A 13,804-nucleotide genomic window follows, 5' to 3' on the forward strand; every position below is an offset into this window, starting at 1 on the left:
ACCTCACCTGATATATCATTTTTTAAATATTTTATTTCTTTGTATTAAATGTTCTGCTTCTTTTGAAGATTTCTTTCCTCTTGTCTCCTATGAGATTTTTGTGAGAGAAATGATGTCCTGAGTGCTTATTAATGAAGATTGAGAGGACACCTGACCAACGTGGGAGGAGTCACTTGCACCATAGTGTACTCACCAAGATGTGCTTGCGGGGGTTGAGCTTTGGCTCTTTGGTCCCGCCTCTCAACTGTCAGGTGTGAGTACATGACGACGGGGGTGTCGCAGAGCCTGGTGTTCCCCACCACCATAGTGACGTGATATCTCTTCCCCAGAATTAAATACAAGTCCGGGTGATTCCTTATAGTGGTAACTGCCATAGTTGTGGTGTCGCGAAGTCGGCTAGTTTTGTTTTTAATTATCACCCCACTATATGATATTGTTCACTATTCCAGTCAGTACCAGTACACTACTCCAGCCAGTACCAGTACACTACTCCAGTCAGTACCAGTACACTACTTCAGTCAGTACCAGTACACTACTCCAGTCAGTATCAGTACACTACTTCAGTCAGTACCAGTACACTACTCCAGTCAGTATCAGTACACTACTCCAGTCAGTACCAGTACACTACTTCAGTCAGTACCAGTACACTACTCCAGTCAGTATCAGTACACTACTCCAGTCAGTATCAGTACACTACTTCAGTCAGTACCAGTACACTACTCCAGTCAGTATCAGTACACTACTCCAGTCAGTACCAGTACACTACTCCAGTCAGTATCAGTACACTACTTCAGTCAGTACCAGTACACTACTCCAGTCAGTACCAGTACACTACTTCAGTCAGTACCAGTACACTACTTCAGTCAGTACCAGTACACTACTTGAGTCAGTACCAGTACACTACTTCAGTCAGTACCAGTACACTATTCCAGTCAGTATCAGTACACTACTCCAGTCAGTACCAGTACACTATTCCAGTCAGTACCAGTACACTACTCCAGCCAGTATCAGTACACTACTCCAGTCAGTATCAGTACACTACTTCAGTCAGTACCAGTACACTACTCCAGCCAGTAATACCAGTACACTACTCCAGTACCCACGAGAATATTCATGGGTAGTCCAGATAGACCCACTACTTAACAATATATGAGGAAGAATACAAATACTACAATTTTTTTTTTTACAATCATTTATTAAAATAGGTTTGGCAGTGCTTGAAAACTAATCTACGTGTTTGTGCATCTCTTCGTGAAAAGCTACTAGGAATAGAGATGATAATAGAAATCATTTTTAAAGAGGTCGGTTTGGTGTTGGGTTTAATTATGGTCTAACAACCTCTGGAGGGTTATTAAGGCCACCACAACAGCCTAATACACTTTAGTCCTGGACACTGTCCTAGACTAATGTATACTCTCAGTATCTACACACACAGAGGTGAGGTATACCTCTCTATGTATATATATATACTGTGATTTAAAAGAGGTGAGAAAATACTGAGACATTGAGAAAGTGGGAATAATTACAGAAGAGACAATACAATGTATATGATCTTAATAAATAGCGAATATGTTTTTTATTTATGAATAATCAGAGTATATTATATATATTTTTTGATATATTTTGTCTGTTGTTAGTGGTACTGTGCACAGTAAGTGCTGGTAATACTGATAGTGTTGGTTTTCACTTGGTAAACCAGTAGGAGGAAACAATTTAATAATTTTCTTGTTGAATTTTAAATCATCTAATTGGATAGGAGGATATAATTTTAAGAATAAAAAGTAGATAATTGAGTTGAAGTAATTGGCGAATTATGAAGCTAATTTAATAAGATTTTTTTTTCATTAATTGATAGAAAACGCTATTAAATTTGTTGGAAATAATTAAATTTGTGAAATTAATTACATGGTAAAGTTATAAAATGAATTATCAAATTATTAGCTGAAAACACTTAATTTTGTGAAAGACGAAATTATTATGAAACGTACTAAAATATATGTATAAATAATTAAATGCAAGTATTAAGTAAGTAAAAGCGACGACATTGCAAACATCCTTCAATGTAAGTGATCAACACTTTTAAAAGTGTTCTACACGTGCAATCCAATCCTACAGGTATATAACCGTGTGATATGAAGAGCATGAAGCGCAACAGCGCACTAATCAATTAAAACAATAACCCGGTATTTTGAAAACAAGAGAAAATGTATATTTCGAACCAAACCCCTGGATCCTCTTCAGCAGTGTTGGATCCTCTACGCCGTAGAGGATCCAGTAGAGGATGAACAAATCAGAGAGAGAACGGCCTATTGACATAGCTCGGGTGCAGGGGGGGGGGGTTGTGTAAAAGCCTGGTTTGTGCCTCGGAGAGGCTACGGGATCCAGTAAGTTCAGTAGAACTTCGGTTTCAACCCTTTTAACCCTGTCGTAGCTCAGTCGATTAAGGCAGTGTCTGGGATGCTCCCGGACGCAGGTTCGAATCCTCGTCACGGCCCTTGTTGATTTGTTCATTTGATGCATCACGTTAGTGTGATCTCTGTGTATCCAGTAGAGGATCTACGGGATCCCGTAGAGTCTATGGAATCCTCTACTGCTCAAGAGGATCCCGGGTGGGGGATCGAAATATACATTTCCCCTTATTTTCAAAATAGTAGGTTAATATTTTCATATGATATAAAATTGTTCTGCGTGTTTAAACAAATTTTGGCCCAAACTCCGAGGGCGGCCCCCAATCTAAGGCCGGCCATTCCGAGAGCTTTGGACGATGGGAATAAGTAGTACAAAAAATTCCTATTAACTAATAATATCGTGGAAAGGTATATGGTGACATGAGTAAATAAGATCGCTAGGTGAGTTAGCCTAAGGGGTTGGTGGGTGCTCTTAAGAGCGTGGTAAGACAGGCCCTGAGCAGGATTAGACGAGGCTAACAACTCTAGCCAGCTTTTAAGGAGTTGAAAAACTGTCTTAATTCGACCCCCCTGATGTGTCGTCGGGAAGCGTTCTGTCTCCCAAGGTGTCACTGGGGAGAGTTCTGTCTTCCGAGGTGTTACTGGGGAGGGTTCTGTCTTCCGAGGTGTTACTGGGGAGGGTTCTGTCTTCCGAGGTGTCACTGGGGAGGGTTCTGTCTTCCGAGGTGTTACTGGGGAGGGTTCTGTCCTCCTCCTCCTCCTCCTCGCTGTGGTTCTCAATGCTTACTGTTGCGATCAGGGAAAACAGGAATTAGAAGTTCGAGATCAGTTCATGAACGATGCACAAATAATGGAGCTTTGTGAAGAGAATCAAAACATGTTATATACTTAAGAGTAGAAATAAGGAATACAAATACTTGGCGATAAATATGAAATCCGTATTTAGACGATTCTGAGTTTGTATGTTGACCAGACCACACACCAGAAAGTGAAGGGACGACGACGTTTCGGTCCGTCCTGGACCATTCTCAAGTCGATCAAGTCACATCGACTTGAGAATGGTCCTGGACGGACCAAAACGTCGTCGTCCCTTCACTTTCTAGTGTTTGGTCTGGTCAACATACTTCAGCCACGTTATTGTGACTCATCGCCTGAGTTAGCATTCTGATTTAGTATTAAAAATCGAAGCGCATGAAAGACGCCAGCTTACTCTACAACTCTGCTGTTCCCATAATTGAGTATAAGAAAAAAGCAGAGTTAGTCAGATATTACTCAGTTTTCGTCAAATTCTAAGACAATAAAGAGAATTCTTCGTTTATTCAAGAGAGAAGCGCAAAGTTTACCAGATCCAGAAACAATTGACAACTTAGTATTAATTTTTTGTTCTTTTTGTTGCCTGAAACAGGTTATTGATTTTTATGCCATAATAAATTTGCCAGTGTATTAGTGTTTTAACAATGATATTAGTAAATTATAATAGTATTAAAATCTATATATATAATCACAAACTACGTAAGAAATTATTAGTTTGCTATAATGATTAAGGTGATATAACAATAGTTAGTGTGCGGGAATTAGCAATGATTTTTTGTATTAAGAAGTTTCTGAAAAAAAATACAAATTAGCAACAATATTTTAGAGCAGAGTTAAGCTTACTAAATATTAGGTTTATTTAAATGCAATAATATGATTATTGCTACTTTATTACCATAGTGTTCTTGCTAAAATATAATTGACATTTCTGTTCAAGTTTCTTAAAATACTGCTTCCTTATTGGAATGAAAGTCACGGGGTTGATATACTGCCAGGTATATCTCGTTTCTCGGTGCATATACACTGAGGGAATACCTTAGTCCTGTACTATGTCCAGGATAAAGGTTAATTGGTTAGCTCGCTGGTTGGTCAATAACCTCTTGTGATGGTCCTACCACACTCTAGAGGTTACCTAGTATACACACACACACGAGAGAATGGTATGGGTTTGTGCTGATTTGTAATGACTGTTTTCAAGCTATTGAAGTAGAAATAAACCAGAGAGTACCATGTACCATACCATGAGAGTAATACTGTCCCATGTATTAATTACGTTATTGACAGAACATATAATAATGAATGTAACTGCAGAAGGCCTATTGGCCCATTCGAGGCAACTCCTATTTATATTCACCCAATAAAGTACTTTATTAGTACTTTTAAATGATACTCAAATGATACTCAAATGATACTCAAATGATACTCAAATGATACCGCATCTATGATAATTCCAGGTAAACTATTCCAAAAATCATCAACCCTGATCCCAAAGCAGCATTTACACAGGTATTTCCCAAATCTAAACTTATCTAATTTACTTCCAGTTTACTTCCAGAGTTAGTTGGTTAAGGTTAGTAGGTTAAGGTTAAAGATAGGCTACAGTTTAGTATGTGACTAAAACATCTTAAACTGCCCACGTGTTCCGGTAACCTTGATACTTATGGAATTACAAAATAAAATATATTAATATTATTACAGACAGAAATCACAATAGCGTGATGGATCAAATGAACAAATCCAAAGGGATTTGTGGATTTGTGGAAGGAAATCCACAAAATCTTTTACCATATCGTGGCCTAGTCGATTAAAACAGCGTCTGGGATCTTCTCAGACGCAGGTTCGAACCCTCATCACGGCCCTTGTGGATTTGTTCATATTAATATTATGTTAAATATTGCAAATATTTCTGCCCGTTATTGGTATTAAATATTTATTACGTTAAATAAGAGTTAGTAACTAATTATATTCTGTCTTCCCACAGCTAAGCAGCCACAACTACCCTCTAGTGTAACTACTAGGCCTACCATTCAGCGTCACCACTAGGCCTACCATCTAGCGTCACCACCACCACCACTAGGCCTACCATTCAGCGTCGTCACCACCACTACAGACACACCATACAGTGTCACTAAGCATTATTACTGGGCTCTAACTTGAGCACAGCTGGATATAGCACCCAAGTGCCAGTGCCAGTGCCTCCATCACTACCCTCCAATATCACCTAGGTTGTCATCAGCACCTCTAACCACCATTACCACCACCATCACCCACCTCCGCCACCACCATCACCACCTCCGCCACCACCATCACCACCTCCGCCACCACCATCACCACCTCCGCCACCACCATCACCCTTCTCCACCACCACCCACCCACCTCCGCCAATTTCAGCTTGCAGCATCGCGCTCATGAAGTTTCTGAAGAAGCCTTCCAGTTCCTTCTCGTATTTGTCCATGAACTCCGAGGAGGTAGTGACGCTGACCTTGGACTGGTCGTCCTCGAGGTCCTCCTCGCCCTCGAACTCACGCTGATAAGTGTGGTGGCGTAGGAAATTCCTCATAGCCTCGCGGGTACTCTGTAAGGTGTGGGACGACCCGTTGCAGGCGCTGACATGGCGAGACACTTTGTCGTGTACGACTTTTGTTGTTACTGCTCAGGGGACAGGTCAGGTCGTCCGCGAGGCCGACGACCGACCCCTTTCCCCCCCCCAGGATGATGCAACCCACAACAGTTGCCTAGCTCCCATGCACCTATTTACTAATAGATGAACAGAACCATCAGGTCTACAGAAACGTGACCACACGTCTCGTCCTGCCAAGGGGGTCGAACCCGGGTCTATTCGCTTGTAAGATGACTGTGGTTATGTGTTCTGCCATATGATATTACGGCAATATATTACATATACAACAATATACCATACATACAATATACGAGTATACTTAATGCTAGGGAAAATTCGTAAAAACTAATTATTATTATATATATAACTGGGTAAGTGTAGTGAGTGGGAAGAGTTTAAATGGCTATCCTGTGAACGATAGCAAGACTCAGAGTCGTTTTCGCTGTCTATTGTCAATTAAGCAGCATAAATCGTCCATTGGTGTTAGAGTTAGGCTGTAACTGGCTAGCACCGTCTCGTTCACCTGTAGGAGTGATACGTGTAGGAGTAAGTGATTCACTCCTTATAAGAGGAGTGAAAAGTTCTGAACATTGGAACTTTGTGTTCAGAAAGTTGAGCATGTTGCAAACATGTTGCATACATAAAGACAGCGTCCTCCTCACTCTTTCAACCAACATCCTCCCCCCATTCTATTGTCACCCCCCCCCCCCCATCTCTCCAACAGCCTGGTTTCATTCAATCACAATAGTCACAAACAGCTTAGCCCTTCCCCCCTCTCCAACATTCTCCATTCCTCCCTCAGTTCCCCCTCTCTCCACCACCAGCCAGTCTCATTCTTTCCCTCTCTAACCCCACCATTAGGCTTCATGTTGTGTCATTGAAGTTATTATCATTGAATTATTATAAATAATTATAGATTTTGCCTTGGTGACGTTGCTTGAAGGCTCTGGTGATGACGTAGATAACACCTGCTGTTGCTTGTAGGCCCAAATAATGCTGTAGATAAAACCTGTTGCTGCTTGCAGACCGTAGTCATGACTTCGATAACACTTCTTGCTACCTCGAGGTGTTGTGGCCCAAATAAACACGAATAATTTAGTCTCTCATAGTATGAGGCCGGCTGAAGTATTGATTGGTAAGTGTATTAATGACCTCGGTACGGAACCGGGTATGGTAGGACAGGGGGCACCGGCTGGGACGCCAGTGTATGCCGTATCCTCTTTAAACTACCACCAATTATGGGAAGCTGGTGGTAGCTTTAATGACCCAACGCGACTGGAAAGTAACAGCGTTGTTACTTTCCGGAAGGAGTCTCGGAAGTTAATGCAAAATGAGTAGTTGCTGAGGAGGGCCAGAGGGTAGGTTATCTTGAGGTTATCTTGAGATGATTTCGGGGCTTAGTGTCCCCTTAGTGTCTCCAGGAAGCAGCCCGTGACAGCTGACTAACTCCCAGGTACCTATTTACTGCTAGGTAACATGGGCATTAGGGTGAAAGAAACTCTGCCCATTGTTTCTCTCCGGCGCCCGGATCGAACCCGGGACCCCAGAATCACGTGTAGAGTGTTGTCCGCTCAGCCACCGGTTCCCCATGTCACAGATGTGGAACAGGAGATTGACAGATTGGCTCAAGGATGGCGGGAGCATCAGTTCTGATCCGGAGACCACATTGAGGAGCGACGAGCCTGGCACTAGGTGACCGTGTCATGAGTGCCATCTCCATATCCTGGTGGGCCGCATCCTCCCGGTGTGGTCGACTGCCCCATCTTGATGCTGTGACGTGGAGCTTGTGAGTTGATATCGTGAGTAGCATACGTCTGCTGTTATGAAGTGATTAACATTAATCCAGTGACTTTTAGAGAGTCGCGTTGGTCTCCAGAGACTAGGATTTTATGGAGGGTAAGAGTGTATAGGGTGCAGGCGATGAGTCACAATAACGTGGCTGAAGTATGTTGACCAGACCACACACTAGAAATTGAAGGGACGACGACGTTTCGGTCCGTCCTGGACCATCACAATCGACTTGAGAATGGTCCAGGACGGACCGAAACGTCGTCGTCCCTTCAATTTCTAGTGTGTGGTCTGGTCAACAGTGTATAGGGTGCTAGCAGGATGCCGCTCAGAAATGAAGGGCTTAGACACCGGGTGGTGTTGGTGGAAACTAATTCTCATCTTGTGTGTTCCCTGCTAATAGGTTAGCTTTGACTAGCCTGGTGCATGATGACTTATTCTGAAATATGAATGTTATATTAAAATGCAGTTACAACACAGGCACACCTGCTGTAGGCTCTGATGATGACATAGACAACACCTGTTGTTACCTGCAGGCTCGAATGATGACACAGACAACACCTGTTGCTGCCTACAGGCTCTGATGATGACATAGACAACACCTGTTGTTACCTGCAGGCTCTAATGATGACACAGACAACACCTGTTGCTGCCTACAGGCTCTGATGATGACATAGACAACACCTGTTGTTACCTGCAGGCTCTAATGATGACACAGACAACACCTGTTGCTGCCTACAGGCTCTGATGATGACGTAGACAACACCTGTTGTTACCTGCAGGCTCTAATGATGACACAGACAACACCTGTTGCTGCCTACAGGCTCTGATGATGACGTAGACAACACCTGTTGTTACCTGCAGGCTCTAATGATGACACAGACAACACCTGTTGCTGCCTACAGGCTCTGATGACGACACAGACAACACCTGTTGCCACCTGCAGGCTCTGATGACGACACAGACAACACCTGTTGCCACCTGCAGGCTCTGATGACGACACAGACAACACCTGTTGCTGCCTACAGGCTACCAGAGATGCGGCCGATGCGTGGCCGCCAGACAAAGCCATGTCCCTCACGGCCAGTGTTCCTGTCCTCGCGTGTCCGCGATCTTCTCTCCAGGAACGTTGGTTTATAATTCATTTGTAGTTGAGTCTTGGGATAAAGACACGATTCCATACAACAGCCCGTAATTTGGCGTTGACCACATGGAACAGGACCTAATGGGATAGGACCAAATGAGAAAGGACCAAATAGGAAAGGACTGAATGGGAGATGACCAAGTGGGAGAGGACCAAATGGGAGAGGACCAAGTGGGAGAGGACCAAATGGGAGAGGACCAAATGGGAGGATTGGTCAGTGGGAAGTAACTGTGCTCGATGATTTGAGTGAAATGTCAGCGGATCAAGTCATTTTCCAAATAGTGTGTTTGTGTCAGACGGTTTAAGATTCACTTGGCTGTGTTCGCTGTATTTTGGTCCCAGGGACCTGCGTTGGTGTTGTGAGTGTGCGTTCTCGTCCCAGGGACCTGCGTTGGTGTTGTGAGTGTGCGTTCTCGTCCCAGGGACCTGCGTTGGTGTTGTGAGTGTGCGTTCTCGTCCCAGGGACCTGCGTTGGTGTTGTGAGTGTGCGTTCTCGTCCCAGGGACCTGCGTTGGTGTTGTGAGTGTGCGTTCTCGTCCCAGGGACCAGCGTTGGTGTTGTGAGTGTGCGTTCTCGTCCCAGGGACCTGCGTTGGTGTTGTGAGTGTGCGTTCTCGTCCCAGGGACCTGCGTTGGTGTTGTGAGTGTGCGTTCTCGTCCCAGGGACCTGCGTTGGTGTTGTGTGTGTGGGTTCTTGTCCCAGGGATCTGCGTTGGTGTTGTGTGTGTGCGTTCTCGTCCCAGGGACCTGCGTTGGTGTTGTGAGTGTGCGTTCTCGTCCCAGGGACCTGCGTTGGTGTTGTGAGTGTGCGTTCTCGTCCCAGGGACCTGCGTTGGTGTTGTGAGTGTGCGTTCTCGTCCCAGGGACCTGCGTTGGTGTTGTGTGTGTGGGTTCTTGTCCCAGGGATCTGCGTTGGTGTTGTGTGTGTGCGTTCTCGTCCCAGGGACCTGCGTTGGTGTTGTGAGTGTGCGTTCTCGTCCCAGGGATCTGCGTTGGTGTTGTGAGTGTGCGTTCTCGTCCCAGGGACCTGCGTTGGTGTTGTGAGTGTGCGTTCTCGTCCCAGGGATCTGCGTTGGTGTTGTGAGTGTGCGTTCTCGTCCCAGGGACCTGCGTTGGTGTTGTGAGTGTGCGTTCTCGTCCCAGGGACCTGCGTTGGTGTTGTGAGTGTGCGTTCTCGTCCCAGGGACCTGCGTTGGTGTTGTGAGTGTGCGTTCTCGTCCCAGGGACCTGCGTTGGTGTTGTGAGTGTGCGTTCTCGTCCCAGGGACCTGCGTTGGTGTTGTGTGTGTGGGTGCCTCAGGGATCCCCCTGTACGTGTTGGTGGTTCTAGTCATGTGCCAGCAGCACAGGACCGGGTTGTGGGTGTCAATTAGCCTCCTTGGCCTACTATTGTGCCTCCGCTCCCGGCTACGCCTCGGAGGAGGTTACATAGCGTTTATGGTGTGTCTCATGTCCCCCCCTCTCTCCCTTTTAAGGTGTTCTTCGTGTCTGTCTGTCTCTCTCTCCTTCGTAGTCGTTCCTTCCTTCCTTGCAGAAGTCATTTCCACACACCGCACAATGTCCTTGTGTTATCCCCCAACAGAATTGATCCCCTTCGCGTCCCTCGTCCCCTCTAAAGCCTCACGTCCCCTCGCTTCCCTTCAGTCTTGAACCCTCACCTGTACCACAACCTGGGGCTGCTCCTGCTGCTCCTGCTCCCCTTCCTTCCGTTCCTCTTCCTCTTGAGCCTTGAGGTCCACCTCCACGTAAGTCATATCGGGGTTCCTGAGGCGAGCCATGATGAACTGCTCCTCCGGGTGGTCCTCGTGGTCGTGTGTGAGTTGTTCTCCTGTCGATAAGAAGCTTCTTTAGCGGAAGTTTGAGGCACATATAAGGATTTATGTGAGTTTGCCATGACATGGTTAATATATGTTACAGAAAACGGAAGCAGAAACGGAGTTAAAGGGCAATACATGTTATAAATTTGTTATTAGTTATCAATTTTTGGACTCTCTAATACCTTATTTGTTTTCTTTAGTTTGTTTCAATATTTTGACGAATCCTGGTCAATGTGTGATATGTAATTACTAGAATAAATTATTGTTTCACAGCCTAACTCAGGATAGGTCAATAATTATGGATTTGAAGTAGATCATTAATGTGGTAACACTGTGACCCATTATTTCACGAGAAAGAATGCTTGCCATTGGCACCACTGTGTAGGCCTCTGTAGGCAGCTGTGGTGTAGTTATACAAGGTTGTTGGTTAAGAGTAACAACTCATTGAAAACGTTATTAACGTTTGAAAACGTTATTATTCATTGAAAACGTTATTAAAAGACCTATAGATTGTGTAAATAATCCTCTCTGTTGTATATTATCGTCTCTATGGCCTTGTTATCGATCCCGAGTACAAAACTAGGAGAGTACACACACACATAGGGGGGTCTGGTAGCTGAGTAGGCAGCGTGCGGGATTCGTAATCCTGTGACCCGGGTTCGATTCCCAGCACCGACAGAGACAAATGGAGAGAGAGTTTCTTTCAGCCCCTGTTACCTAGCAGTAAATAGGTACCTGGGAGTTAGACAGCTGTCACGGGCTGCTTCCTGTGTGTGTGTCATCACACACATCACCCTTTCCAGGTGATGGGACTCACCCGTCACCTGGAAGGGGGACTCACCCGTCACCTGGAAGGAGGACTCACCCGTCACCTGGAAGGGGGAACTCACCCGCCCCCTGGAAGGGGGGACTCACCCGTCACCTGGAAGGGGGAACTCACCCGTCACCTGGAAGGGGGGACTCACCCGTCACCTGGAAGGGGGAACTCACCCGTCACCTGGAAGGGGGAACTCACCCGTCACCTGGAAGGGGGAACTCACCCGTCACCTGGAAGGGGGACTCACCCGTCACCTGGAAGGGGGGAACTCACCCGTCACCTGGAAGGGGGAAACTCACCCGTCACCTAGAAGGGGGGAACTCACCCATCACCTGGAAGGGGGGGGGACTCACCCGTCACCTGGAAGGGGGAACTCACCCGTCACCTGGAAGGGGGGACTCACCCGTCACCTGGAAGGGGGAACTCACCCGTCACCTGGAAGGGGGGACTCACCCGTCACCTAGAAGGGGGAACTCACCCAAATTCCTGAGGTCCTGGTGCATCTTCCTGAGCCTCACGAGAGCCACGTCATCAAACCAGGAGCCGCCACGCACGATGGGACGGAGTTCCTTAGGCAGGGCGTCCGCCTCCTTAAGCGACACAGTCATGGCCGCGCCCTCTTGCACCACCGCCGCCACCACCAACACCACCGCCAACACCACCTGCAGGAAAGGAGATGGAGTGAAGATGTATCGCAACGTCACCGCCCTCACCAACAACGCTGCAACGCCAGATGTTGATAATCGGTTTTGATCTTAACACTTGCAACATTTAGTGACTGATTCTGTTACGTCAATGGGTCTAGTTTCCTGAGTCTATTGCTGGGAATAGTTTCCTGAGTCTATTGAATGCTGGGAATAGTTTCCTGAGTCTATTGAACGCTGGGAATAGTTTCCTGAGTCTATTGACCGCTGGGAATAGTTTCCTGAGTCTATTGAATGCTGGGAATAGTTCCCTGAGTCTATTGAACGCTGGGAACAGTTTCCTGAGTCTATTGAACGCTGGGAATAGTTTCCTGAGTCTATTGATTGCTGGGAATAGTTTCCTGAGTCTATTGAACGCTGAGAATAGTTTCCTGAGTCTATTGAACGCTGGGAATAGTTTCCTGAGTCTATTGAGCGCTGGGAATAGTTTCCCTGAGTCTATTGATTGCTGGGAATAGTTCCTGAGTCTATTGAACGCTGGGAATAGTTTCCTGAGTCTATTGAACGCTGGGAATAGTTCCCTGAGTCTATTGAACGCTGGGAATAGTTTCCTGAGTCTATTGAACGCTGGGAATAGTTTCCCTGAGTCTATTGATTGCTGGGAATAGTTCCTGAGTCTATTGAACGCTGGGAATAGTTTCCTGAGTCTATTGAACGCTGGGAATAGTTCCCTGAGTCTATTGAACGCTGGGAATAGTTTCCTGAGTCTATTGATTGCTGGGAATAGTTTCCTGAGTCTATTGAACGCTGAGAATAGTTTCCTGAGTCTATTGAACGCTGGGAATAGTTTCCTGAGTCTATTGAGCGCTGGGAATAGTTTCCCTGAGTCTATTGATTGCTGGGAATAGTTCCTGAGTCTATTGAACGCTGGGAATAGTTTCCTGAGTCTATTGAACGCTGGGAATAGTTCCCTGAGTCTATTGAACGCTGGGAATAGTTTCCTGAGTCTATTGAACGCTGGGAATAGTTTCCTGAGTCTATTGAACGCTGGGAATAGTTTCCTGAGTCTATTGAACGCTGGGAATAGTTTCCCTGAGTCTATTGATTGCTGGGAATAGTTTCCCCTGGGGGCCGGGCCTTACCTAACCCTAGTAGTTGGATACTCCATTACCTTAAACATTTGACCCTACAGAACAAGCACGAGTTTATAAGTTACTTTGTCTCATGTATAACTGTGTGTCCACATGTACCTTGGCACCACTTAGATTCCTCTAACCTCATATTTCTTGGTTAGGCAAGTGCATGACTCTGTACTAGATCTTAAGTCCTTTCCACTGCACCTGGAAGGTAGGGAACCTTATGTAAAGTAGGCAGGTGTTCTGGCTTGAACATGTGTTAACACCTGAGCTGTTGTTGACGGGTGTTCCCAGGGCAGGAGACAGAGAAGGAAAGGAATTCTCAACTTGGCTGGTCACTCATGCCTCCACACACAGGCATTGTGTGTGTGTGTTGTGTATGATGTCTGCCACAACATACATAGACAACATACAACTGTGTATGTTGTCTGCCACCTCCATGATACTAAGCCAATGGTGTAAGACTCGTCGAGGGTGATTTGACAGTTAAGAAATTATACAAAGTGGACAGAAAACTGCTGTAACGCCAGATTTGTTGTGAATACTGCCACTAGCCGGTCGGCCGAGCGGACAGCACGCGGGACTTGTGATCCTGTGGTCCTGGGTTCGATCCCAGGCG

General features: G+C 45.7%; 1 protein-coding gene across 2 annotated transcripts in view; it reads right to left on the reverse strand.

Annotated features, from left to right (window-relative positions):
* Nucleotides 1–1,174: 1,174 nt before the first annotated feature.
* LOC123752951 (dynein heavy chain-like protein 2) overlaps nt 1,175–13,804 on the reverse strand; it is a 97,457-nt gene continuing 84,827 nt past the window's right edge. For both annotated transcript variants that reach the window (XM_069319259.1, XM_069319260.1), the window contains exons 3-6: nt 11,884–12,067; nt 10,430–10,599; nt 5,598–5,796; nt 1,175–3,194 (exon numbers count right to left, since the gene is read on the reverse strand). In XM_069319259.1, the coding sequence (XP_069175360.1) occupies nt 2,965–3,194; nt 5,598–5,796; nt 10,430–10,599; nt 11,884–12,067 (783 nt within the window). In that variant the 3' untranslated portion in view covers nt 1,175–2,964. The remainder of the gene's footprint in view (nt 3,195–5,597; nt 5,797–10,429; nt 10,600–11,883; nt 12,068–13,804) is intronic.

This window comes from Procambarus clarkii, chromosome 92, assembly GCF_040958095.1.
Source record: "Procambarus clarkii isolate CNS0578487 chromosome 92, FALCON_Pclarkii_2.0, whole genome shotgun sequence".
NCBI classification, from domain to species: domain Eukaryota; kingdom Metazoa; phylum Arthropoda; class Malacostraca; order Decapoda; family Cambaridae; genus Procambarus; species Procambarus clarkii.